Source organism: Pteropus medius, unplaced genomic scaffold (assembly GCF_902729225.1).
Source record: "Pteropus medius unplaced genomic scaffold, Ma_sr-lr_union100, whole genome shotgun sequence".
NCBI lineage: Eukaryota > Metazoa > Chordata > Mammalia > Chiroptera > Pteropodidae > Pteropus > Pteropus medius.
Genome location: NW_024355205.1, coordinates 34,707,114 through 34,734,281, shown reverse-complemented (window position 1 = coordinate 34,734,281; position 27,168 = coordinate 34,707,114). Strand labels below are relative to the sequence as shown.

The 27,168-nt window shown below is 48.3% G+C and overlaps 1 protein-coding gene across 1 annotated transcript in view; it reads left to right on the top strand.

The window, feature by feature from the left end:
* Positions 1–3,816: 3,816 nt before the first annotated feature.
* The window catches only part of KCNJ6 (potassium inwardly rectifying channel subfamily J member 6), a 137,893-nt gene continuing 114,541 nt past the window's right edge, over positions 3,817–27,168 (top strand). Inside the window, exon 1 of the mRNA XM_039857689.1 lies at positions 3,817–3,866. Within this exon, the coding sequence (XP_039713623.1) occupies positions 3,842–3,866 (25 nt within the window). The 5' untranslated portion in view covers positions 3,817–3,841. The remainder of the gene's footprint in view (positions 3,867–27,168) is intronic.

The window sequence follows — 27,168 nt, the reverse complement described above, 5'->3', positions numbered from 1 at the left end:
TGGGGCACACGGGAGGAGACGGAAGTGGAGGTGTCTAGGCAGAGGAAGCAGTGATGCCAAGGCAGGAAGGGACCTGTAACCAGAGTGAGAGTGGAAAGGACAGAGTCATCTGGACCACTGGCCCTGGCGAAAAGGCGAGGGTCACACCCTTGTCTGCTAGAGAAGGACTGAGAGACTTAGACTCAGGGGCTGTTTCACCATAAGCCCTCGGTGTCGTAAGTGAGACTGGAGGCAGGTGGAAGCAACATGCACAGACTCTTTAAGAGAGAGCAGCTAAGGAAGGTCAGATTGAATATGTAAACTACCGGGCGGAAGGAATAAAGAAGGTGTGGGGTGCTGCCGCGTGGCTGGCTTAGGCACAATGTGGTGGTGACCCCGTAAATGAAAGACAGAGAACGGGGAGGTGAAAAGCCCAGGTGTGTGGGAACGGGAGGTGGGGAAGGGGAGAGCTGGTGGAACGAGTCAGCGGGTAGCGAGTAACTTTGACCGGGCTGGTTTGGAACACCCATTGGTCGTCTGGGTGGGCCATCCAGTGCAATGCAGAGCCAGAGTCCTCGGGGATGGTCAGAGCCAGATAAATACATCTGGAAGTCATCAGCCATTTGTGGAAACTGGGAATATCGTCCAGGACGAGGCTGCTAGAATGAAGAACACAGAAGGCAATGCCGGGATTGCTGTATGAGGGTCGTGTGTCGTTATGTTCCTGTGGGGTTGACCTTAAGGTTCCTGGGGCAGCCGAGTTTGTCGACAAGCGGAGAGCCCAGCCTGGTATAAATCCCTTTCTTATATCAGTTTTGCCAGCTGCATCGCTACAGGGTTGGACTCGACAGTCTCTAAAAGAATCTCTTCCAGGTTTAACACGCTACACTTCTAAATCGCTTCCCAGTGCTATAAATCCTATAACCCGCAAATTTCCTTTGGAGGAGACTCTTGGCTTTAGAAAAAAGGAGGAGACTTAGCTTGGGATGGAGAACGGAATGTCAGTGCCTGAGGAGGGGTACGTGCCACGCTCCTGCAAACCTCAACTTTCCGATAATGAGGGGAGGCCATAAGGAGTTTAAAGACACCCCATGGAATGACTAAAGCACTTACACAGAAACATATGTCATGATTTCCAACAGAAGTTATGATATAGATGAGTCAAACTGAGAGAGCTAAATTTAGGCTTGGTAAGGGCCCCCACACCCTTGATGTCAAGTTTCTGTTTAACGGCAGGGAAGAGAAGAGACCCGACACGAGCGGCATTCGATTTCTCCGGGACCGAGATGTCCAGCACATCGGAATAAGAGTGGCTGTAAGGACCACGCAGCAGCAGGACTGGGATGGGAAAGGCGGCAGGGTCCTTGGTCAGGAGAGGTAAAGTGGTGACAGGCCACCTTGACAGGGCTTCGTCAGGATATGAGGCTTGGAATCTGGAAGCCTGTGGTTTGGGGAGTCTCACCCCTGGGGCCATTAGGGGAAGGCTGAGCTGAAGAGGTCAGTGATCCAGTGCGAGGCCCCACCAACAGGCGTGGGGCCAGAGAATGGGGGGTGGGGACAAGCCACAGACCAGGATGTAAGAAGGATCGTGTAACTAGAGGGACTGAACCCACATCAGCCGAGGCTAAGAGGTGCAGTGAAGAATCAACTCCAGGGCCGGCAGACACAGAACACTGTGCCTACAGGTCGAGGATGAACCTCACTGAGTTCTCGCCACAGAGTTGCTTCTCTGCGTGAATTGTCACGAAGCACTAGGGTCGACCTGTCTTTAAAGCAGCCTCCGTGCACGGTCCTGTGGGCCAGTCTCGCTGTGACAGCTTCCTCTCTGCTTGTCTTCTTTGTCTCTCCTACACGGCACCCTTAGCCTCTCTGTTAGCCCCGCTATTTCTCTATATAGACCACGTGGCAGGCTAAACATCATGGGTTAAATGTCACCACCGGTGGAATGGTTGATTATGGTTCCTTAGCTGCTTCTGTTCTCCAGGGCAGGTTAGTGTAAGTAAAAGGCAGTGCCCCGATGTCATTGCTATAAATACAGGGCTTGCGAAAGTCAGTCATCTACCTGGGAGGTACAAAGTTGTTTTGTTGACACTCAAAGTAGAATTTTAGTTTGGAAAGAGCAGCACTAGAAGGATCAATGATATTTTTATTAACTGGACTTCAGCCCCCAAGTCGTGACACACCAACTCCAGTGCTAGCCGAGCAGCTGGGATGTGCTCTGCGCTATGCTACGTCCCTGGGGAACATAAATGCCACCTTTGGCTTCTAAGAATTAAAATCGTTGATGGCAGAGGAGATGGAGCACGACGACAGGAAACTAAGAATCAATGACGTGCTGATCGCACGTGAGGAATGTGCCGATTACCCACAAAAATAAGTTCAGGGAAAGAAAAACGATGGTATAAAATCACAAGATGCCGTTTTTTGCCTATCGATTTGGCAAAGACGGAGTGGGGCGGGGGGGATGCGCTGATGACATTGGCAAGATGGCAAGAATGTAAGGAAACAAAAATTTTGATACAGTCAGAGCCAACCTTCCCGGGGACAGCCGTCCACATTCTCAGTAATCATACTCTCGACCAAGCCATACCTAAACCTGAGCTCTATCTTCAGCAGTTAAAAGGACAAATATACAAAGGTGTGAGTTCAAGAATGCTCATCGCAGCATTTTGTAAAATAGTGAAAAATTGTAAGCAAATTGAATGAAATCTGGTTAAGGAAATCATGGTATAACCCATGAAAATCGTCATGCGATCATTAAAAAAAAGATGATGTATTCCGACTTTATCGACGTAGGAAGATGGATGGTATGATATTAAGAGAAAGAGCAACTTACAGTATCGTATGTAGCATGTAGACATTTATATTTATAGAACTGGGATCGTACTTTCACATCTGTATATATTCACAGGTATAGAAATAGAAATAAAAAGGTGTTCACCAAAATAGAATAGTCATTTCCTCTGTGGTTGGTATTGTGAGAGGACAATATTTTTCTGATTTATAATTTTTCAATGTTTTCTGAGTTTTTAAGTAATGACCCTGTATTAGTTTCAAGTTCAGAAAAAGAATAAAGCTGCAAAAAAGTAAAATACAAATGGCTAATGTTTCAGTTACTACACAAGTTTGGAACCCAAGGTAAATAAAGAAATAAGGAAGTTGAATAGAACTTTTCAGTAGTGATGACCATCATTCTTAATACCATCCAAGTAATTTTTTAATTAGGACAGATTCAATTTTTGTATGTATCCTTCTGGCTTTCAAACTCAGGGGGTTAGAACCTGTATCCCAATTGAAACAAAATATTTTCAGCCCCAAATAAATAAGGTTATAACCCCGTCAAAAGTGATGACTTTAAAAAGACTCTAAGAATTCAAAAAAGTAAGACAAAGAAAAATGTAGAAAACCTATTTAGCTTTTACAAAAAGGAAGAAACCAAATGACTACAAAAATACCAGCTCCAAAAATACCAGAAAAGCTTCAACAGGAGAAAATAGAGAGCAGAGGATTGGCAGATGACTGTCAGAACACCAGTGTCAAAGAGGTTCCGGGAGCTGGTCGTGCGTCACCAATTATATATATCCAAGATCAGTGCGGCAGACGCTTACTTCCAAGAGTGGTGGCGAGTTTTTTAATGTCCTAAAAAAAAAACCTCTTTTCGGTGACTCTTTGATCATATAGCTGTAATGTGAGATTTTTAAATTCATTTCATCGTTGGTGACCAAATGTTAACACAGGAAAGAGAAGGGGGAGAGAGAGCCGTAACCGACCCATCGTATTAATTCATGTCGAAGATGTATTTTTTACATAAATCATCTTTTCTTCCCATCTCCAGGAAAAGCACAAAGAAGAAACTACAACAATGGCCAAGCTGACAGAATCCATGAGTGAGTAACTTGAAATTTATTCTTTATTTTTGGTTTTGAATGGAAAAATCACACGATTTGTCTTTCTCTTTTGCTCTTGTGCTAACGGAGGTCTATTTGATACGTATCGCATTGTGTTGATGTTACATTATGTGTCGTTCAAAATCCATCTTGTGTGGGGTCAAATTCTGTGATGAAATTGTTACTGAACGTATGGAGCTGAAAATCGAAAAGGATTTAATGTGTAGCAGTGCTCTGGGGGTCAAGACCCACAATTATTTCGACTTGACTTTTAGGCTTAATCCAGGTGAGCTGTTTTATGTGCCAATATTGCACAGGCTGGGTAATCTAAAGAGAGGAAAGAATGGTTTGTGATCGTTAAAACTTCCAGGTATAGTTTAGAAATTTCAGACAGAACTATCAAAAACTGGAGTGCTTGTGGTGTAGCTACTTTGTAATCATTTAGGTTTGGTATAGATTAGTGGTCTAATGCTCTAAACTCTTAAGCTAAGTAAACAAGATACACATTTTTAAGAAGAGAGAAGAAGCAATTAAAATAAAGCCTCCCCCAAACTGAGAAATGCAACTTTGTATGTTGATGTTTAAATATTAAAGGCCACGTGCATTTGAAATAAATAGACAATGCAGTTTTTTCCCCTTTGAAAATATACATTGTTCCTGGTGATAGATTTCATATTGAAAGTCACAAGGGAAGCCTGCAAATGCTTCCTCATTATCATCAAGCCATGAACACCTAATTAAATTAATCTTGCTCACACCTAACGGGGCCCCTACTTCCTCCTTCTACCATCCCTCCATCATGAAATCACTGAAACATCAGTGTTCTTTCATAGCTCAGTCAGTGAACGCTTATCCTCCAAGGTCCACCCTCCGCCCCAAGAAAAAATAATGTCAAAAAGTTCTTCACCCTGCATTTCTTTAATTCCCGACCCAAAACCCCTGCCTGGTTTCACCATGTGAGCGATGACTCAGAGGGACTAGGTGAGGAACGCTGCCCGCCATATCTGCTGTCTCTCTTCCTCTCCCGTTCCTGTTCCATCCCTGCCCCCTCTCCATCCTTCTTTGTCACTAGCCTAGCAGACTGAAAAGTGTTCAGAGGATTCGCCACTTTGGCTTGAGGGTCCCCAAACAGGGTTCTCTGTAGGGGAAAGGATCTTAAAGTCACAGGGTATGTTTTCCCCAGACCTGAATGAACGACATAGTGAGGTTACCAGTTCCATTGCAAAACTGACAAGCTGCATCATCAAAATATGAAGTGGGACCGTGAACAGCACCACCTAATTCGCGATCCACAGCACATTAGCAGATACAGCCCTAATCTCTTAAGTCCAAGGTCACCAGCACGAGACTCACAGATTCTCTGAATGCTAGAAAGAGTCATAGCTTAGAACCTGGCCCCGCTGTCAGTGGACGCAGGCGTGACTGTACGAGCAAATTAAACGAGGTAGCACCGCACATTCGTTATGGTGGTAACCATTCCTAGGATGAGCCCCTTGTCAGATCGATATTCTAGTTCTGTGAGGGTTATTTTTTTAACTTGTCTGACTGAATTATAAAACTTTAAGAGTGCTGTAGGAGACCTCCTGGTCAATATTTCCTATAAAGGTATTTTAACTTTTCTGTCTCTAGTGGATTCAGATGCTCTTAGATCAGAACGAGTGAGGACTGGGCTCCTGACTTGCTGGTCTTAGGTTTCAGGTTCGCCTCTGCAGTAACTGTAATGACTTTGATCTGTGAAATCCACTGGCTTCAAAGAATTCTGCCAAAATTGAATTCCAAACCCTTGGAGAGATGAAAGGACACTGTCATTCTTTTTGTTTGCTTTGTCTTTATGAAAAAGATCACATACGTATGTTCGATGCACAAGGAAACTTAAAATTTGAGAACAGATCATGGAATCATACCCAACATTCCAATCCATTGCTCGTTACAAAGATAAAGAACATTATAAAACGTATGACATAAGTTAGGACTCTTCTAGGCGCTCACCATGAAAGTTAATCGTGTGGTCGATACTAATACATATTTTATCGTTAGTTAGACTCATTTATCGAAGTTAGACTCGTGAATAATGTTATATACAACTATACCTTTATTCTGCATGGGAAATCTGCAAGGGAATACATGCATAATTACGTAAGGAGATTCTATCAGCAGGCTAAGCAAAAGATTAACATATAATTACTACACAACAAATGTGATGGGGACATCAAATCCATGGCCACCGGAGGAAAGAGACACAAGCGGGAGACCGCGAATGCCCAGGACACCACACACCGAATGGTTTTCCAGAGACGGTAAACACTTTGCTTCTTAAACTGCCACGAAAAAGCCACCTGGTTCCCTGAGCATCTCTGAGCTTAGCTAGAACTGCAGCTCGAGTCCTCTCCTGTCACCTTAGGGGTCCAACTGCCGCCGATGGCTATGCAGATACCAGACTGGGGATGCGGTGTCCTCTTCAGCCTCTGGAGCAGGCACGAGGGGTGTTTCTATCATGTGCCGTTAATCAACTTGAATCACTTTTTAAAAGGGCATGCAGGAGACACAAAAACATTAGCAGGCTTTTAAATGTTTCGTTTAAAGCAACTTTTTAAATGAATGCAAGGTAATATTTCAAAATATCGAGGAGGGAGCATGATAAAGAGGAAAAAACAGGAAGAAAGGAACAGCAAAATTACACGTGAGAAAAATACATAGGAAAAAATATGTTCTGTATATATGAAAAAGACCTAAAAAGGAGCTATTAAGGAGGGAAGAGATAAAATCGCAAGGTGCAAAGAGAGAGCAAGCCCACAAAAAGGGAAGGAGTCAAGGAGGAGTGTGGATGGTAGGGTCTAAAACTAGTCAGCTACAAAAAATAAAAAATAAAAAATAAATCAAATAAAATGCGATTAGTCAGCTACACACTCACATTAACCAGCTGTGGCCATCCAACTCCCCAAGGCTAGTGATTTCTTACCAGTGCCCTCGGTCCTCTTAATCTCTGTTGGCATCTTGGGAAGGGATATTGTCATACTTAGACCACCAGACGCCCTGTCCCCAGTGGCGCAGCCGGAAGCCCCGCCCTGGAGGAAATCGCCGTGTGCTCTCCCACAGTGACCATTGTCACCTGTCCACTACCTGCGGCTGCGGCTGCACCTGCCCGAGCGGCGGCTCCCGTCCCCGTCTAGAAATAGACCGACGGTGACCCAGCCGAGGAAGCCAGATCCCGCACTGTGCTGTCATTAGAGGTGACAAGAGAGCGGGCAGGCTCTGTCGCGGCCCCTGGAGTCGGAGTCAGGCGGCGACGAACGAGAGGGGCCCGGAGCTGTGCCGATGCCCGCCGCTCGTCGGCCTTTGGGGCACAGTGCGCAGAGGAGCTTTGTAGGTTCTTCTCGCATCAATGTCTGTCGTCCCTGGGCTCGTGGCGGTGGCTACTGATGCAGCGCCTCTCACACGCCTTGAGCACCTGGGCCGTGTCAAACACGGCGAAGGAAGTCTCGCCACGGGGCCGTTAACCATATGGATTAGAATCAAATAGGCAGGCTTGGCTCCGACGCCTTCTCCAGGCTGCAGGCCCCTTGTGGGGGCCCCGGACCCTGCGTTCCCCGGGTTTCTGGGAGCCCCGCTTCCGCCTCCTGTCCTCATCAGTAGCGCGTCTTCCGTGTGTCACTGCTATAGTCGATGGTGGCCACTGGGGGGCAGGGGGCCGGCCGCAGCTCACTCTGCATCTTGGCCAGAGGAGCGGACTTCCCACTGCTCTGTCACCGTCTGTCCAGCCTCTCTCAGGCACGCGTGCCCCAAGCGTTTTCTTTGCCAACCAGAGTGTCCTTTCTGGTCTCCCTCACAAGTCACTACCCAGGCTGTCCCCTCCTGCATAGTCCACCTGGATATCGTAACTAACACATCCGCACAGGAAGAGAACAGTTACTCGCCATCGTTTTCAAATAATCAGCAGCGGCTCCGGGGCTGATGGTCCTTCCCCAGCCAGGACAGAGGAGGCGGCCACAGTCCCCCGCACCACCCAGAGCCAGGCACCTGTGTCGCAAGGCACTTAGAGGTCTCAGCTATCTGCTTTGATGTCGAGGGAATTCCTCCCTCTACAAGTAAAGAAAAGGCTCACATTTAGCTCAGATCTGAAATTTTCTAATGTCGAATGAAATGAGAGGCAAGAACCAGTTACGATCACTACACATTAAATCACCTCAATTAAAGCACAGTGGGGTTATTTTTTTTAATCATTTATTCCCTCATTGTAGAGCAGCTCTTATAACTCTGGCATCGTGTTAAGGTGTGCATGGATAGGAAAGAGGGGTCCCCGCCCATACCCTGTGCAGCGTTTGGGGGGAACGGAGGCAGGAGACCACCAGCTCCAGTGCCAAGAAATGCAGCTTGCAGGGGCCACCCGTGGAGGTGCCCAGCGAGGCCCTCCTTCCCGCAGGCGTGAGCATCATAAAGGCTCATCATAAAGGCTCACCGAGGACACAGGCTCCAGCAGGCAGCCGGCGGGAAGGTGAGTGCCAGGACCCAGGACGCAGCAAGGGGAATGTCAGAGGTGCGGGGACACGGCCGGGAGGTGCGGGGACACGGCCCGCCAGGGAGAGAGCGAGGTGTTGATGTGGCAGCAGCAGAGGGCTGGGCAGGGAGGCGGCAGGAGGCGGGGCACACGGGCCAGAGTCAGATCGTCAGAGGACGAGTGTGGCACTTGTTCTGTCCTGTGGGTGAGGGGACGGCACTTTAGAACAATGGCAGGAAGGCCTCACGGGTGGACCTCAGGTCCGGGCGAAACCCACGGAAGCAGCCAGGAGCCAGAGCAGCAGGAGCTGAGAGGCTCGAGGGCCAGATGAGGGCGGACCTGAGTGCGTGAACGAGGCGGTGACCAGTGGGTGTGGGGCAGAGGAAAGGAAGGGCACGGGGACACTATCTGGGCCGTGAGCTCAGGGGAGGGGACCGGCGGAGGCTTCCATGAGCCCCCACGGCGGGAAGCGCAGGAGTGATGGGAGCCCCTGGCACACGGGGTTCAGATGGGGGCGTGTGGAGCTGAGGGCAGGCACGATTGTAGGGTGCAGGCTTCAGTCGTTTGGAGGCGCTGTTAGCGCAGTCCCGGCGTGACTTGGGGAAGGATCCTCCAATCCTGAGGGCTCAAACGGGGCAGGGTTATGCTGCAGTCAGCAATAAAGGATCTCTGTGACCTAGCACACACACGTGCACACACCTGCACATGTGCACACGTGCGACGCATGCCGAAGCATGCACACACACACGCACACATGCACGCGCATATTTATTTCTCTGCCGTATTTCCTGTCCACACTGGTCGGCCGTGCACTTGGCACTTGGAGGTCGCCCAGGGCCCCGGCACTCAGAGGCTCCATCTCCACCTGTGTTTTCACGTTCACTGCCGTGGGGTACAGAGAACATGGCATATTGACACCGCACCTTAAGATTTCACCCGGAAGTGACACTTCACTTCTGCTTTGGTCACATTAGCCAAAGTCAATAGCCACGTCTAACCCACAAGCGGAAAGGGCTGCCATTCCATCCCAGGCTTGGAAGGAGGACATCGGGCCGGCTCCAACCAGAAGGCGGAGCCCCTGAACTGTGTCCTGGAAATGCCGAAAAGCCAGGCCAGAGTACAGGGAGACCACCCACTCGTTCACAGTGGCAGGGACCCCCGCCGACCCTAGGTCAGGGGTGGCAGGGAGATGACCACTTGGAGCCACCCTGGAGATGTGACTGCTGCCAGCGAGTCCTCCAGAGAGGGAGAGAAAAACTTTGGCTTCTCCCCACTGCTCCAGCCTCCAGGCTCCCCAGCGGAGCCCTTGCCTAAGCCCATCTGGAAGTCAGGAGCCAGGAACAGCCAGCAGGGGCCCCTGGGACTGACAGCTGAGAGGGGAAGAGGAGGCAGGGACCTGAGGACAAATGGGGCCGGGATGAGTCCAAGGGAGACCAGAATAGTCCACAAATGACTGCCACCATGGCTCCCAACGACCCCTCACCCCCAAGAAGAGGGAGCTCAGGCTGGAACAGCCGAGACCAGGAGCCTGGGAGAGCAGGCATGCCCGCAGCGTCAGGGCTCCCGACACTGGCGGAGCGGAAGCGTGCCGGCTTTGTGTTAAACCCATGGGCCTGTCCTGCTTGCCCGCCAGTCCTCGTCCCCCCATGACCTGGGAGTGGGGTCTCTCAATCACCACCCACACTCACATTCACCGGGCTGGCTCTCGACTCAGCCCCGATGTAGGCTCCTCTCTTGGGCGTTCATTCCTGGGATAACCTGAGGAGAGGGTGGCACCAGAGTGGATGCCGGGGGGTGGGGCCAGCTGACAGGAGCCGTGGGATGCAGAGCTAGGCAGAGATCTGATTGCACTTCGGTGCCCACACGATGTATCACTCCAGTCCCACCGTTGGGCAGACCGGCATCCTTTGATCCAAAACGGAAGAGAGCCAGCCCCTGTCTGTGCTCCTCTGAAAAGCTGTTATTTGTTCGCGGAGGCACACGCTGGTTCTTACTGGAAGACATATTTCAACTTCAAGGTTGCTGCTTCCTGGCTGAGATGATGGGGGTGCTCCGTTGAAATCAGAGACCCCAGCTCTGGAGCCCGGAGTGGACTGCGGTCCTTGTGCAGCTAAATGGCCTGAGCCACATGTCCATGGACACGAGCATCACCCCTCTCCATCTTCGATGTCCCTCAAAGTGGGGACTTCCTTGCTTCTGTCCTTCCTACCTGCTGCCGCCTGCACTTACTGCCCAGGCGCCTCACCCTAACGGCCGGCTCTAAAGAAGAATGCAAACTCCCCGCTTGCCATCCCCGGGACTAGCATGTAATTCAAAGGATTTTATCGCTAGAAACACCCGGCACTGTTCAGAACAGCACAATGAGTGATTAATTTCATCTTCAGGAGCCTGATATTCTGCAAGTTATTACTTGGTCTTCGGGCACATGGGAATGGCACAAGGTCTGTTTTCTCAAACTCATTTTCCTTCCTTCCAACACCTGGGAGACCACTTTGACCCCCCCGCCTTCTAATGAGTGTCCCTGACTCGGTCGGTGAGAAGCTCAGCTCTGACACCCACCCCTTCAGTCCGGCACTGGGAAGACCTAAGCGGGATTTCTCCACTTGGGCGCCATTGACATCTGGAGCTGGGTAATTCTTCGTCGGAAGTTTTGTGCGTTGTGGGAAGTTTACGGTGCCCTAGATGCCTGTTGTGACAACCAAATGTCTTCGGATTTACTAAGTCTGCCCTGGGGCAAAGTCAGCCCCGGTGGAGAGGTTGAGAATCACCGCTCAAATGAAACCAGGCAGGAGAAGGAGAGCAAAGCGGGGCCCCCTCTCCCACGGCAATGGCCGGTCGCCAGGGGGTCGCAGCTCCGCCTCCGGGCTTGGTCTCTATAGCAGTCCACCCTACGGCCTCCACCTCTACTTGTTTACTGCAGGATGGCCAACCCGAATCACTCCTGGAGGCCACCAAGACAGTCCTTCCACCTTGGCCACCTGACTTTGGGGACGACCGAGCCATCGGGATTCCTATTGTATCGATGACGTAACTGAAGCTCAAAAAGATGAAGCGATTTTTCCAACATGATGATGTTTAGGAGTAGAGCTGGAAACACCATGACAGCTCCTGGGGCCGGCAGAATCGGCGGAGGCGGAAAGTGGGCGGGGCGAGGAGGCGGAGACCCCGGTTCCCCCAGAAGCCAGCAGGAAAGTCATTCTTTGCAAAACAGCGGTTTTTTAGGACCTGGCCTCTGGCTCTCTGAATAATAAGGTTTCTCGCTCAGTTTGCCTTTTCGAGCCATTGATGTGTGAATCCCAGCTAGGGAGCAGCCATGTCCTCTCGGGCCTTCTGCACTGATCTCCGGGAGCACCCTAATCTCAGTGTCATCGGTGTGTCACGGGGTGTCTTCCTCTCTCTTCCGGATCACCAGGACTTTGGTCCTTCCTCCTTTTCTTTGCCTTTACAGAAGGCAGTCGCCTGGCAAGCAGTTGTGCAAGGCATGAGTCACGGCGTTACCAGCCCAGCTGGGCAACCCAGAGGCAGAACAGTGAGCCAGGCTGCCGCCACCATCCACTGGGCCCAAGAGCTCCCCAAATGTCTGTGCCTGACTCTGTCATTCCCCCAACCCCACACGCAGCCCAGCAGCAGGTCAATTCTTCAGGCCACTTTGGCAAGCCAGTGGGGTGCTCAGGTGACAGCCAAGGGTATGGAGGAGCCACAGCTCCCCCTCAAGACCCGAGTGCAGGGCCACCTCTCTGAGCTGGGGGCCCCGCTCCCATAGGGAACAGGAAACAGGCCCACCCCCACTTGCCTTTGCTCCAGTCCAAAGTAAAAAAAGTAAACAAACACATTGTTAAACTCTCCTGCCTGACACATACTCTGCTCCCTCCCTGCCTCCCACCACCTGCCACCCCGTCTCACTGCCCTGCCCTCCCTCCCTCCCACATGCTGCCACCTGGCTCTGAGAGCCTGCTCCACCCTCCCACCACCTGCCACCCTCCTCATGATCCTTCCCCTCCCTCCTCCCCCTCCTCACACCTCCGGCCGGAGCCCCTCCTCCTGCCTCTGAGGACTGAGGACGACAGGGCTCGTGAAGGAAGGCGGGTGATGAGAGGTGTGTTGGCGGCCAGGACGGGGACGCCCGGTGCAGACTGGGGGGCTGGTATCTGGGGTCTCAAGCGTTCTTCTGGTTGCAGAGAGAAAGGTCCCCTGCCCAGAGGCGTGGCAGTGAGAAAGGTCAGACAGTGGGGAACAGAGGACAAGCAAGCAAGCGTGGCCAGCCCAGAGCAGACGTGACCATGCGCTTGTCTAGGAAGAGCTGAGTCTAAGACAACACCCTGGAGATGTGAGGGGGCGGCTAGTCAGAGGGAGCAGCTTAAGCTCCCCAGAGCTCAGCCACGGGTCTGGGGAAGTGACCCTCCCATGCCGAGGGGCCAGTGCAGGAGGGGTTTCTCAGGCCTGGACTGATGCAAACCCCTGCGTGTAGAAATTTACTTTTTACCTGGTGCAACCCTCTGCCTCATTTACATTCCCAGCAAAAGAGAACAGAACCCTTCAGGGAATTATTGTCAGTGCTCTGGCACCCACTCGTCCTGGCTCCGGCTGCTGAGCCCTCCCCCTCCCAGCTCTGCTCTTCCTCCTGGGTGACAGGTGTGTGAGCTGTGACAGCAGCTCCCTGTCCCTCCCTGAATTTGTTGAGAAGAGGGGGACCGGCTGGGGAAGCACCTGGCTTCTGTCACCCAGTGGGAGAGTCGCTCCCAGACTTCACCGAGCCTTTGCTTCGCCAAGGGAAATGAGCTAGGGGGATGTTCACAGCGAAAGCGTCGCTGCCTACATTTCTAGTGTGCTTTTCTGCTTTGATTTAATCTCCTTCGCAAGACAGGAAATTTCAGGCTCCAAGGCATTGAAGTGGGGAGGCATCTTGATGTTTAAATATTGACTCAGAGCGTCGCTCTGCAGCCCACAGCTGCATTCATAAAGGTTTCTACGCAATTAGCAAAACATCCCCGACGTGCATGGGGAGCCTACATGCCAGCCAGTGTGATCTGCTGAAGCTCAGAGCCGGATCTGCCTGCCACTCAGCCACTTCGGCTGCGAACCCGCCTGCAAGTGACTTCCCCCTTCTTCTCTGGGCTTCTGCATCCAAGCTTAACAACTAAGCGACAGTGTTTCAGTAACGTACAGAAAGCCGGACGTATATGTATGTACAAGCTAATAGGTGTATTTATGCGCATAAACAGGTGTGAAGGATCGCATTTAAATACATATATACATGTATAAGCTAATAGGTACATCGAAAGCTAATACGTGTACATTGAATACACATTCATACATTGAAAGCTAATATATAATGCATGATAACCTAAAAATAAAAGGCCTTTCAAAGTGAGAGGCAACAGACATTTATCTGAGATCACTAAGAATAGCTATTCGGGAGGCACCAATTCAGGCAGAAGCCCAAATAGTGTTCCCGTAAGGAAACAAAGGCCAGGGGCGTTTCTGAGAAAGGGAATTAGAACAATTACATCAGTAGGAGGGAAGGTCGAAGGGAAGGCATGGCTATCGGCGTCCATAAGCTAACATTGTGATGCTAAACAATGTTTTTAAATTTCAGTCCGCAGTCCTTAGTCTGATAACCACAATAACTGCTTTCTTGTTATCTTTGAAAACTTCTTTGGGATACTGTGTTGCTTTAGGCCCAGCCCAAAGGCTACTCTGTAGCCCTGTTACAACACTTGGAATGTTTGAGGTATAAGACGGTATAAGGCAGCTCCTCTGGTATGGCAACTCAGCTGCATTTTAAAGTGACTCTGTTCATTCGTTTATTTGTTTATGTATTTGTTTGTTTATTTAAATGCATATAAAGCATTTAGAATAGGAATTGTCCCATCTCAGGTACTCAAAAACAAAAACAAAAATCAAACTCATTATTCCTATACCTCACCGTACTTCCTATTCTCAAGCCCGTTATAAGTACATTCGTGTTGCCGAGTTTTGTCACCCTGTATTCTCTTCACCTCTCTTAAAACTCCAAAGCTTATGTCATGGCTCTACGATTGTATAAGTTGACATTAGGTACCAAAAAATTCTTGTTGACCGATGTCTGCCACTTTGGGAATTTTAATATGAGGCGTCTGTGACCTGCAGCACCTTTGTTCTGAGCAGCAACACCGCACCTTGCACTTGAACTTTCATTGTTGCTAGAGTCGACTTATGGATTTTAATGCTAAATATCGGTAATCCCTTCAACTCCGTACGCAGATGCTCCCCTCCAGGTATCACATGCCCTCCTCTGGAAGAGAGGTAACGTTGATGACGTTTGCCTCCTGGATTCACACAGTCCAGCTCACAGAATTAAGAGAGATCAGCCTCGTTTTTGACCTCCTGAAGTCAGACTCAAACCAACATCACTCCTTTCTTGGTTGCTAGGATATTTTTCTTAGGCGGTGTTTGTTTAATTCAGATTGTGGCGCTAGCTCTCACCTGGGAATAATTTTCCAGTGAAATCAAAGGAAAGAACCCAATGGTCGGTGTGAGCTGATTCCTAAATAATCCACTTCCCCAACTGATTTCCTCCTCCGAATTGCTGAGTCTCTAACCTATGGGGATGTGCCTTTGCGGTCCTTTTTCCGACACACATTCTCAACGAGAACGCTCTCAGTAAGATAGGAAGAAACAAGTCTGGGTAATTTTTAAATCCAGAACACTCTCCTCCTGAGTCCGATTCACATTCTCTTTCCATGGTTGTAATAAAAAGGTGCCAGACGCATCCCTGAGACTCTCCGTAGAGAAGTTTTTCTTACCATTTTCTCCCATCGGACTTGTACGCGTTACTCCAGGATCATCATGGAAGGAAGAGATATTTTTTGAGTAAATCCAGAGTTATGTTCGTCAAAATCATTTTACGTGATTCTTCCCTGTATCCTCCTAAAAATTAATCTGAATTTTTTTTTCTAAATCAAGGGTGAATCCATCCCAAATAATTAACCAAGTAATCATAAGTCTTACCAGCCGTCACGATGAGTGTAAGGGAGGAAAGGTAAGTTATAAGAGCCATGCCTGAAGGCTGACATAAAAAGTTCAACGCTACTTCGGACGACAAGGCAGAGTTCTTGCCGTGTCATAAGAAGTAGATGAGAAAATCACAGATAAGCGGGGTTCACCTGCAGACCTCACTTTTCCTTTTTTTGTTTTTTTCAACCAAGGCACAAAATTAGATGAAGTTCAATTCACAGCAACTCGTTTCCCAGCGGAATCTCAAGATTATGTCGTAATTCACCTCCCTGTCTGTCCATATTGGAAAGGCAACAAGATGATTATAGGGATAATCGTGAATCTGCTCATGGTAAAACAAAAAAGTAACGATTGGCACATTTCCGTACTTGGTCGTTATTGATCCTGGGGTACCTCAACATTGAAGCTGAGGTTTGCAAAGGGAGAGACTCTTTCTTGGGGGACCAAGGCAGGCTCCTGGAAAGCTGAGCCTTGGAGGAAATTAAGGACTTTCATTAGGAGGAGAAGGACTTTCAATAGGAGAATAAAGCAGGTAACAGTGCTGCTGTTTAGGGGGACAGTGGGGAGCACAGATGGTCAGGATGGAGTGAGTGATCCTTCTCTTCAGAGAAAACTAGAGAGGCAGATAGCACAGGTGTGTTTGGAGAACAGTGATCAGGATGTGTTGACTAAAGCTGGACATTTGAAGGAGGGAAATAGTAAGAGAAATGTCTGGGCATGGTGAATGGGGTCAGCAAGGCGTCGAATGCCAGCTAAGAAGTTTGTAAGTTATCCTACAGACCAACATTTTCTGAAGTATATTCCTAGGGATGTTAGTTTCATGATATCCTCAGAATCAATGTTTAAAAAGCAAGGTGGATGAAGGGTGCTGGTGATTCAATAAGTTTAGGAAATTCTTGCGCCCTTTCCTTGAGATCCCCAGTGCCTGTTATTGTAATGAAGGCTTTAAGATGCCCTGTAGTAAGTAAGGGAATCTGCTTAGCTCCTGCAGTAGGCCTTGTGGGCAAAGACCTCTACAGGGGACCCGCATCCTGAGTTCTGGAACCTGTGACTGCGACTTTGGATGGAAAAAAAGCTGATTTGCAAATGTGATTAAGTTAAGGATCTCATCTTGGGGAGATTATTCTGCATTATCCGCGTGGGTGCTAAATGTAGTCACAGTGTCCTCATTAGAGGGGAGCAGAGGCAAATCTGATCACACGCCCTGGAGCTGGCCGTGTGAAGGCAGAACAGAGAGACTGGACTGTGCTGGCCTTGACAACTGGAGCGATGAGCCCACCAGCCAAGGACTGCCAGCAGCCTCCAGAGGCTGGAAGATGCTGGGAAGGGCTCTCCCTCTAGGGCCTCTGGAGAGAGAGCAGCCCTGACAACACCTTGGTCTTGGACTTCTCACCTCCAGAACTAGGAGGGAACAGATTTCTGACTTGAACCACCCACGTCTTAGAAATGAGTTATGGCAGCGGTAGGAAGTGAACACGAAGGTGGATGTTCTGCTTCAGCATCCCATTTGTCTCACTGTGAAAAATAACGGTCCACCCTAAGTCGTACACCGGACCCATTGCCTGCTGGCGACAGGACTGTGGGTTCCTTAGTCACATCTGTGTTGATGCTCAATGCGGTGTAGACATGTTTTAAAATAAAACAGATGATTGCTTAAAAAACAAAAACAAAAACAAAACAAAAAACAGTTCCACTTCAGCATCCCATTCGTCTCACAGTCACCTCTTTATAAAGATTACGAAAGCGTGAAAAGGGAGATTCAGAAGAAGTTGATCCGGCCCGTAGGGGATCCAGTGGATTTATCATTTGGGAGCTTGGAATCGGCCTGACACTCACTCACTGTCGAATTGACCAAAATATGAGCTATTTTCTACGAGCCCCATTTTGTGTTAATTCCACTGAAATAACCTGAGCCGTCATATAAGACAATTGTAAATGTTCCTTAGAAACAGCCTGGCTCGGTGGCTCCTAGACGAAGTGGCCATCCCTCAGTGAAAACTAAGACCAGTGGTGGGATTTATGTCCTACAAGAGAGAAACCAATCCAGGGAGATGGCGCTCTTCACAAAATCCCCTGCTCGCTGGTCTGCGTGAGCCAGCTCCAGCAGTGCCGTCCGTGGACGCCAACATCCAAAGCCGAGACATCCAGAGCGAAGAAAGACATTTTCTCGTCTCTAACACCCTCTCCGCAAGGGAGTAATTGCCCTACGAGTATGGGTTTCCTTTTGGGTGAAGATAATGTTTTAGAACGACATAGAGGTGGTAGTTGCAAAATCTTGTGAACTTATTAAATGCCACAAGTCGTCACTCTCAAGTGGTTCATTTTACATTATATGACTTTGACCTCAGTTTTTAAAAAAATAATTACTTCCCATCTTATGTCCTGAGGACAGAACAAATTTAGTCACATCTTCACAAGACCAGGCAACAGCGGTTGTGGCGACTAAAACGCAGGAACCTTTATAGGCCAATAAATCACCATGTGTGAGAAGCCTTTACTCTGCCAAACTATTTAATACAAAAAAAGTACTTCCAGCAAAGTCCATATTTCCTATCAATTTGTGACCTTCTAAGCTAGGATATCTATTTTTGAGTCTGGACTGCTGGAAGCCTTTCCTATAAGCATGGAGTCCTCAAATCGAAATTATGGTGCCTTAATTTCCTAGACTCCATAGTTCTTTTCATAAGAGAAAAATCTCATTTTGTCAATGATGCTGCTGAAGTAAACTACTGGTGAGTTTAATTGGCCCTAGATGGAGGGGCAAAAAAGAAAAAATCAGAAGAAGTAAGCCTGAAGTAGAAGCCTTCGAATTTCTATGTCGACGGAACCATTTTTTTACATAAAAGTCAGGAGTGGGAGAGGAGGTGGAATAGAAGAATAAAATCCATTAAAACTGCAACTTAGAAAACGTGATATTTTGATGTATTCTGGCAGAAATCAGGCCAAAGAACCAGGTAAAGGATTAGGCACTTGACGACAATTCTAGAGGGAAAGTGACACATTTGGTGACGATGTGCGCTAAGCAGCGTATGCCCGATATCGGGGCAGGAAGAGCAGGAGTTGTGAGTGACTTGTCTGTCCATCAGGTATGTGTCATAGTGTAATAAAGACCATATCGGGTCTTTGTCCCGCACAGAGCTTTAAAACTCCTTGGAATTTCCTTTGTTCTGTTATGAGGTGACTCGTGGCAGACTCCAAGGTAGCTCCTTGGGTGGGGACTGGGGGCTGGTCACTAGAACTACCAAACTTGACCTCAGTGGGAGGAGGGGGCTGGAGATTGAGCCCAGTCATGTGTTCAATGGTTTAAACAATCGTCCTAGGTAATGAAACCCCAATAAAAACTCTGGACACTAAGCTCAGTGGAGCTTCCTGGTTGATGGACCACTGACATCCGGGAGGGTGATGTGCGCTGACTCCACAGAGGACAGGGCATGGAAGCTCTGTGCTTCCTCCCAGACCTCACCTATGTGATGTAATAAAACCATAATTGCAAGGGTAGCACTTTGAGTTCTGTGACTCATTCTAGCAATACCTGAACCTCAGGGGGTCATGGGAACCCCATATTTATAGCCAAAAGTAGGGTCAGAAATATAGATTGGAAGTGTGTGTTGTCTAAGGACCCCAACATACATCTAGAGTCTGAAGTAAGGACAGTGCTGTGGAGACCTGAGCCCTTAACTTGTGGCATCTGATGCCATTGCTAGGTGGTCAGTGTCAGAATTGAATTGTAGCCCATTCGGTTAGGGTGGGAACAGATTTTAAGTATATATGTAAAATATTTCAACTTCTCCCTCACCAAATGATAAATAACAGCCTTAAACAGGTAAAATTCTGACAATTTAACTTTCAAAACCCAAACAGGAAAACCTCCTTGAGAATTTAACTAGGTAATTTGTTTTCATTCATAATTATGAATTCTGATATATTCCTAAAGCTATCTTTGGCTCTTTTTTCCCAAGCAAAAGAAATATTGCTTTCATTCATGTGAAATTAGAAATGTAGGTGGGTTTTCAATCTACTTTCTTGTCATTATGGATTCCAGGTTTTTCTGGTGAGAATATTACTTAGAATTTAATTAATGACTTCTTGGTGACCTGGCTTTCTTGACGACCAGATATAAAAAGATAAATGAACCGACTTTTGGCAATTTTGAAAGGTGTACTTGCATTCTTTTAGGAGTCTTTACTTTCATCAGAACCAGTAACATAAAAATACAAGAAAAGGCCAAGTTTTAAGAAGACTGACAAATTAACTAAAAAGAACAACCACACAATTTTGTAAGTAGTATATTATTTGAGAGGGAGTATGGTTTCAGACTTTTTTCTTTAAAGATGTAATTTCCTTTCAGATTTGTCAAATGGAATTTCAATTTCCACACATTCTCAAGCTGTAATCCCTTGCCATAATCACTCTAGTAATAAATAATGATGGTTTTCAAATGCTCGGAGTTAAGACATCTAAGAAGCAAACAGAAGAACCACTTCAAGTTTTGAAGGAATGACACTCTGATTTCAATTCCAAAATCACAGACAACTTAGCACGGTTTTCTTCTCGAATGACCTGATCGTGCATTTTTTTTTCTAGAGTTTCCCAGGCAAATGGTCAATCAAATGGAAAGAGATTTGGAATATTACACTATTTGCTACCAGTAAAACCCAGAATGACGACAAAAGAGACTATAAACAAAAAGCAAAACAAGAACCACTGAAGGTAAATACCCAGATGGTCCCATGTGGGCGAAACCAGATAATCTGGAAAACTGTTCAAAGACTCTGACAATTATGATGATACCAAAAGAGTTTGCGTAGTAATGGAGAGAGAGAGTGATATACCAGCGGATTCAATGTTTTGAATTCATGAAATATGTTTTAGCCCATTTGTTAATATTTCTAAGTTTCTAACAAAACTCAGCGTCTACTATCCATTAGTTTATACCTCTTACCAACAGGATTCATAACTCTTTTGATCCCTGTCAGAAATGCAGGAAAAGATGGAGCGTGTATTGTTGAAAGCCTTGGTTCCCGTCTTCTAAGGGAGAGCAGGGGGAAGAGAGTGAGGAAAAGCTTAAAAATAAAGTCAGACTTTGCTTCTTGAAATCACATTTATTTCTCAACGGATTGAAAAATATCATTGTTACAAAAGAACAAGAGAAAAAGCATGATGACCACACAAGGGACCTACAGGGCACCTGGTTGGGGGAGGGGCATCTTATCGTGATGGAGAAACGATCATTTTGAAATGGACTGTATTGTAGGTTACTATAGAGACCTACATTTCATGGGAAGATGGGGAGTGGTGAACCCACCAAAAGTTGTTTGGCAGTCAGAGCCTGCGCACACTTAAGCTTTCATGGGGTAAAACACAGGATTTTGTCATCATGGGGATGCCCCTAGCTAGTTAGGGGTCGGAGGACAGGGCGTGGCACTGTACACCCGCATGTGGTTATGTCTCATTAAGTTGCCTCGTTAGACCCCGCCTCCCTTGCTGATGACGTGTTCCGCACTGCAGAGGCCTGGTTTCCATGGAGATATTTCACAGCTTTGCTGATATTCCCTACAGAAGGGAGAGAAACTGCCCAGTGCTCAGTATATACACACATATGCACACAGATGCATGTACACAGATGCACACATGCACATGCATGCACATGTGCACGCGCATACACACTCACACACGCACATGCATGCACATGTGCGCGCACACATGTACACATACACATGTACACACATGTACACACGGACACATTCACATACTTGCACACACATACACACATGCATGCACACTCACACACGTGTGCACGCACATACCTACATACACGAAAGCACATACACACGCGCACACACTTTACAGTTAGACGAACCGGTTATAAACACGATATACAGCGAGAAATGTAAGAGAATTGAAAGAGGCTAACAGGGGTTGAGGAATAAGGACGAGGCGGGAACGCTGGGGGGGACACATTTTTTAAGCATTCGTAACGTCTGAATGATGTGTTTAGCGAAGCATTAAAAGAGAGCGCTGTTCTGTCTGCGTTCTGGGCACAGACAGATGGGCCTCCGGACGCGACCTCTGTGCCTGAGCAGGCGAGAGGCTTCCTCAGGGCCAGAAGGCCTGGCCTGGCCTGGCACTAGGGCCACCCCTCCCCAGGGAGCCTGGGCGACAGCAGAACCGCTCCCCAGAATCATTGCCTGGGTGCATCAGCAAATCCATACGGAACCAAAATGACACCACCAGCATCAGCCTCTCCCTGAACCAGGATGGGTTCCAGTGTCGGCTGATTGAGAAAGGGCTGGCATGGCCTCATGGGAATATCCTGGCTGAGTAAGAAACTTCCCCTCGCTCTCATTACAGTAAGGAAAATACTTTAGAGAAACAAGGGAACGTTTCTCCCTTATTTGGGGATCTGATCTCCTCATAGTCTCAGCACCACCTTTGATTAGCTGTGTGACTTCAGGAAAGTTACTTGACTTCTCTGTTCCCTCATCTGTAAAACAAAATTAGTAAGTTATTGTTGATATAGCACTTAATATGTGTTGGGGGCTTTGCTGAGCTATTTATTTTCTCGTTAATTTGTCACAACAGCCCTCTGGGATGAATACAGTTACTATCCTCATGCTTTTGGTGAGGACTCTAAGGCCCAGAGAGGTTAAGAAAGTCGCTCAAGATTACACAGCTAGGAAGGAACGGTCAGGATTCAAACCCCGCGCCACCTGGCCCTAAAGCCATCTGCTTAGCCTCCGCGCTGCGACACCTTGCTATCAAACTGGGGGGTACGGATCGTTTTCATCCTAAGTGCTTTTCATGTATTCATGTCCTTAGTCTTACTAATTCTAAGAAGGTGGCGCTAATAGACTTTCAGACGAGGAAACTGAGGCACGGGGAGGTGAAATGACCTTCTCAGAGCCACAGCACTAGAATATGAGGGGACTGGGCAAAGACACCACCAGAAGCGGGGCAGCCTGTAGAGGCCAGGGCCAGACCACGTGGGGGTCTTGGGCTCAGAGCCGTTGCGCGGGTTAAATGGCGGTGGCAGGGTCTTGCTTTCCTTGGAACTGAACGCAGACCAGCCGTGCTCCTCCCGCCATCCACGTTCAGCAGAGCCAGCGTCCTTTGCTTTTCCTCCCTGGCTGCGACCTCCACTGTAGTTTTAACTGCTGGAGCCTCATGGGTGCCTCTCTGCCCAGCGCCATGGCCCCGCCCACCGTCGCGGGCACGCCCACCGCCATGGCCCCGCCCATCACCGCCATGGCCACGCCCACCACGGTCTAGGCTGCTCCCTAACTTTTCTCACAATCAACACGACGTGGGACCTCAGACAGTTCACGATTCCCATGACAGAATGGGAGGGGTGAGAACACACATAATAACAATAAGTGAAAACCGACTTGAGCCTTAAACATGTAATCTGTCATCACAACTGCATATATTCACGTGGGACAATACCAACACCGATATGAACTGGGAAATTGTTTGATCTACAGAGGGTGCTTGCTTAGTGAATGGAAGCACCCCAGGCCTTGCCGTAACTGCTCCTCCATTCCCTGCTGGGGACGTTAGAGATGAGTGTCACAAATCTCAGCCTGCCCTCCTGAAACACAAGGCTCCTTATCTGTCCCTGATCCCCTCAGCATCCAGCACAGTGCCCGGCACAGAGCAAAGGTTCGGTGAAGATGTTTGGGCGTGGGCAGGCACTGGGACCCCAGCCCAGGGTACTCGGCTTAGCTGCTGCACCTGGCTTTGTCCTCTTTAGAGGCCACCATGGCCACCACATTGTCCTGTGGCTGCTTCAGATGAGGAAACTGGAAAGGGGCTGGAGGCCGGCATGCAGTGAGCGGAGCCCGTGTTCACAGGATGCCCACTCTCTGCCTTTGCTCCTGCCGGGCGTCACCACTGCCTCCCATGCCACAGGCGGAGGTTCATATGAACTGGGAAATTGTTCATGGAATGGTTCATATGAATTGGGAAATTGGCCTCTGTGAAACACCTGAAGCATCGTGTGTACTCATGTGTTTTTTGTTGTTGTTGTTTTTTGTTTTTTGTTTTTTTACGTGTTGAGGGTTAAAGCCCAGGGCTCAGAGATTTACCAGAACCCCAGAGGGAAACAGTCCCAGGAAACTAAGATCCCTGCTCCCCAAAGTCTGGGCTTTGAGCACGCTTCAGAGAAGTCACCTGACATTGTGAAAGGGGTTCTCTCTGCTCCACCAGAGACCCCCCACCTTCACCCATGTTCACCTAAGCCATTTGCTCATTTGGACTCCAAAGCCCTGGTCACTGCTCCCTCGCCATCTGTCCAGGACCCAAAGTTATGGGTCCTAGTTGTGTTTCTTAACTTTGGGGCTGATTTAAGGACCTGCTTTGTCCAGGGCGAAGCCAACTGAAGTAGATGCTGTCCCTGGAGAACCAGCTTTTTGTGACCTCCCCTGGAGGCCCCACTTGCCAGACCCCTGTTCTGGAGACTCAGCCCCGGTACCTGCTCGGTATGGCTCATGGGGCTGGCAAGGCAAGTGCCGCTGTCACATCGCACGGTGCCAGCATCTCCTCGACTGCCACATCCATTTCCTTAATGTCCGGGTAATGTGACCCTTGGGCTAAATGCCCAGCTCTAATAGGTTAACCAAGTCAACCGGACTCTGAGATAAATGACGCCTTACTCTGCTCACCACTGAGCTCCCAGAGGAGCACCAGGGCGTGTGTCCCCAGGGTGGCCGAAGGTGGTGACAGGGCAGTGGGACTCATTTTCGCCAGGAGGATTCCTCAGATGCCAGAGTGACGAGCCCCGATATGATTTTATCAGACAGTTTTGTATGGCCAAAGCATTTTTATTCTTTTCTCCACTTTTTCCAATTTCACGGGGGAGCAGGGACCCCTAAATTGGCCATGCTCCTTCCGATGAGTGAGGCCGTGTTCATCTCTCCACCTGAGCAATATAAATAGCCCTGCCATTTCGTCTCTCCGAGTTGGCAGTGTTGTGATTCATCCTTCTGGGATCTCTTTCTATTTGCAAAATGTTTTACCAATGTTGTCTCCTGGCCAGTTTTCCCCCGTCTCCCCTTTCACTGAATAATTGCCTCTCAGCCCTCCCTAGGGGAACACCGCTCTATCGACCATGAAACCACTATGAATTTGTCACTTCCTCACCAGTGTGAGGTTGAGAGGAAGCCCTAATAAACCCCCCAAAGATCACTTAAATCCAGTGCTCGGTCATTATGTCAGTTTCAAAGCACATTTCACTGACGAATACACACACACACACACACAAAACCACTCACAAATATGAAATGCAGAGGACAGGCTCTTGCTAATGAGTAGGAAAAAGACAGACTCCCCAGTAGAAAAATTGTCCAAAGATACAAGCGGGTCATTCACAAAAGAGGCAATGCAAATGTCAAGGATCAATAGACATGTGAAAAGAAGGTCAATGTCAAAAAGAAGAAAAGAAACGCAAATGAAATCACCAGCGTGACCACCCCTCTTTGCCTGTTACGCGGGCCAGGATTCTAAAGTGTGGCTGTGCTAGGTGGATGAGAGCGAGGGAAACGTGCTTTTCACTGCCTGTTTGTTGACAAGTGGATTATCATAAATTTTGGCGGGCGGGGTTGGCCGTGCGCCTCAAACCTGTCTTGTGATTCTCCTTCCAACCCTTCATCTTGAAGCTACAATTGGACAGGAGCCCGAAGAGGTTATAAATGTGGTTGTTCATCTCAGAGTTACTTATAATGATGAAAAATTGCAAACAGACCAAATTTCCTTCAATGAAAGATTAATGTAATTGCGATGCAGTCATTTGATGGACAAGCGCGAAGCCTTCATAAGGCTGATATCTATTAACGGAGACAGTATATGGAGATACCTGCACTAGAGATGGTTGAGGGAACCAGAACTCGTGTGTCGTCCGATCCTACTAGAAAAGATCGTGTTTGCGGGCATGCGTGTGCACATGGGCTCACCCACCTAGGCGTTACTCATAAAGAGATACCTGGAGTTACATTTACGAAAATGTTACATCATTACCTCTGATGGGAAGATACTGCATTAGTCAGGGAAGGATAGGCTATGCTGCATTAAGAAGTAAACCCAGGCATGTCATGATCCAATACAGAGAAATTTTATTTCACATTCATGTACAGGCCAAGTAATAGGGGCGGCTGGTCGTGGAGGGAATCCGGGCTCCTAACATTCTCTGCTTTGTCAACTACAGTGTGTGGACCCCAAGGTCACTTTGGGAGCCCTCTCAATCCTAATCTGAGGGGGGAAGGAAGAAAGGCTATACAATATCATAAGGAAGGCTTTAGCGAGTCAGGCCCAGAAGCAGCACACGTCCCCTCCCTGTGGCTTACCCACCTCCAAGGGGGCTGGGCTGTCACAGGTGCAGCTGTGTCTCCATAGGGAAGAGTAAAGGAGTTGAATGAAAATCCTAAATCTTAGCTATACCAAGATTTTCACTTTTTATATTTTTTTGGATTGCTCGAAGTTTCCAAATGAAACTTTTGCTATTATCTTTAAAGTCAGAAAAAACTACAGCAAATTTCCTTTTAAAGAGTAACAGTATCTTTAAAAAGAGAGAGAGAGAGAGAGATTCAAGACAGTTTAGAGAGAGAGCCAGCCCAGGAGGACGAGGGGCTCTAAGCGGGGCGGAGCCGGTGCAGCTGTGCATCTGGCTTCTTATCCCCAAGGCCAGGTGCCTTTTCTCCCTGGGTGCTCCCACGGCCGACATCAGCCAACCACAGTTTGAGAAGCGGAATGATCTTAGCGCCTGAAAACTCATCTTTCGGTTCCAACATCTTGGGTCTCTAGGGCACAATGTAGGGTGACATTATTGAGTCTGGTTTTTAACACAAGGAAAAGTCAACTACATCATTAAGGGATTAAGTGCCATCTATTTAAACGTGCACACAAGGCCAGGTGTCGTCTCATAAATGAGTGATGCGTGGGTTCATGGGGTGGAGCGCGGGGAAAGCTTGCTAAGAGTTCCGTTCAAGTTTCCACAGTGCATCTTTTCGTTGTGACTCTTGCTCATAACTTCTGTTTCAGGCAAACAGTGGGCTTTTAGCTCCAGCTTCAGAATAACATGGCAAAGCTAATTTGACAGCCCAGGACAGAAATGACCAGCCCATTTGAGGTCTCGTGCAGTATTACAGTGAGCACTTAACACACGATGCTCCCGCGCCTGACAGCAGTGCCTTGAGTCTCAGTAGATGGGCCACTAATACGTATTCTAAGGTCACCTCACTCCCAGGTTGTCATTACTTAATTCATAGAAGAATCCACGCTACTCTTATTATACAGCAAATGCATGACCTCTTTGAATTCCACAGAGAAAGGTTCGTGCAGAAAGAACAATCACACATTTCCATAAACGGCCCCCACCCGCTTGCCCCGCATGTCACCCCAGGACGCCTGATTGGTCCCCAGACTCACCACGACCTGGGAGGAGCCGGATGTCTCAAGACCCTGTGGGGTTGGGGTGAAGGACACTGCCACATGTGCATGCCAGCCAGAAAGAAGGCACCAAGACGCATCTAGTTCCCACAAAGGGGCCCCGTGCCCGCAGTACCAAAGCTGGGCCATCGGAGTGTATTCTCACACGTGACTGCCGCCATAGAATTTTCCACAATGCTTGACCTTCAGGGTCACACATCTGTGACTCTTACGCTCGAGAAGCTCAGTCCAGGGCTAGCCTGCTGTGTTCCCTTTTCCTGGTTCAATCTAACTGTAGCATGCAGTTTTCTGCTCATTTTTCTCAAGGCCGCAGCTACATCAGCAGTTGCTCTAACGCAGGTAACATTTCCAAAGTTTGTAAAACATTAGTTG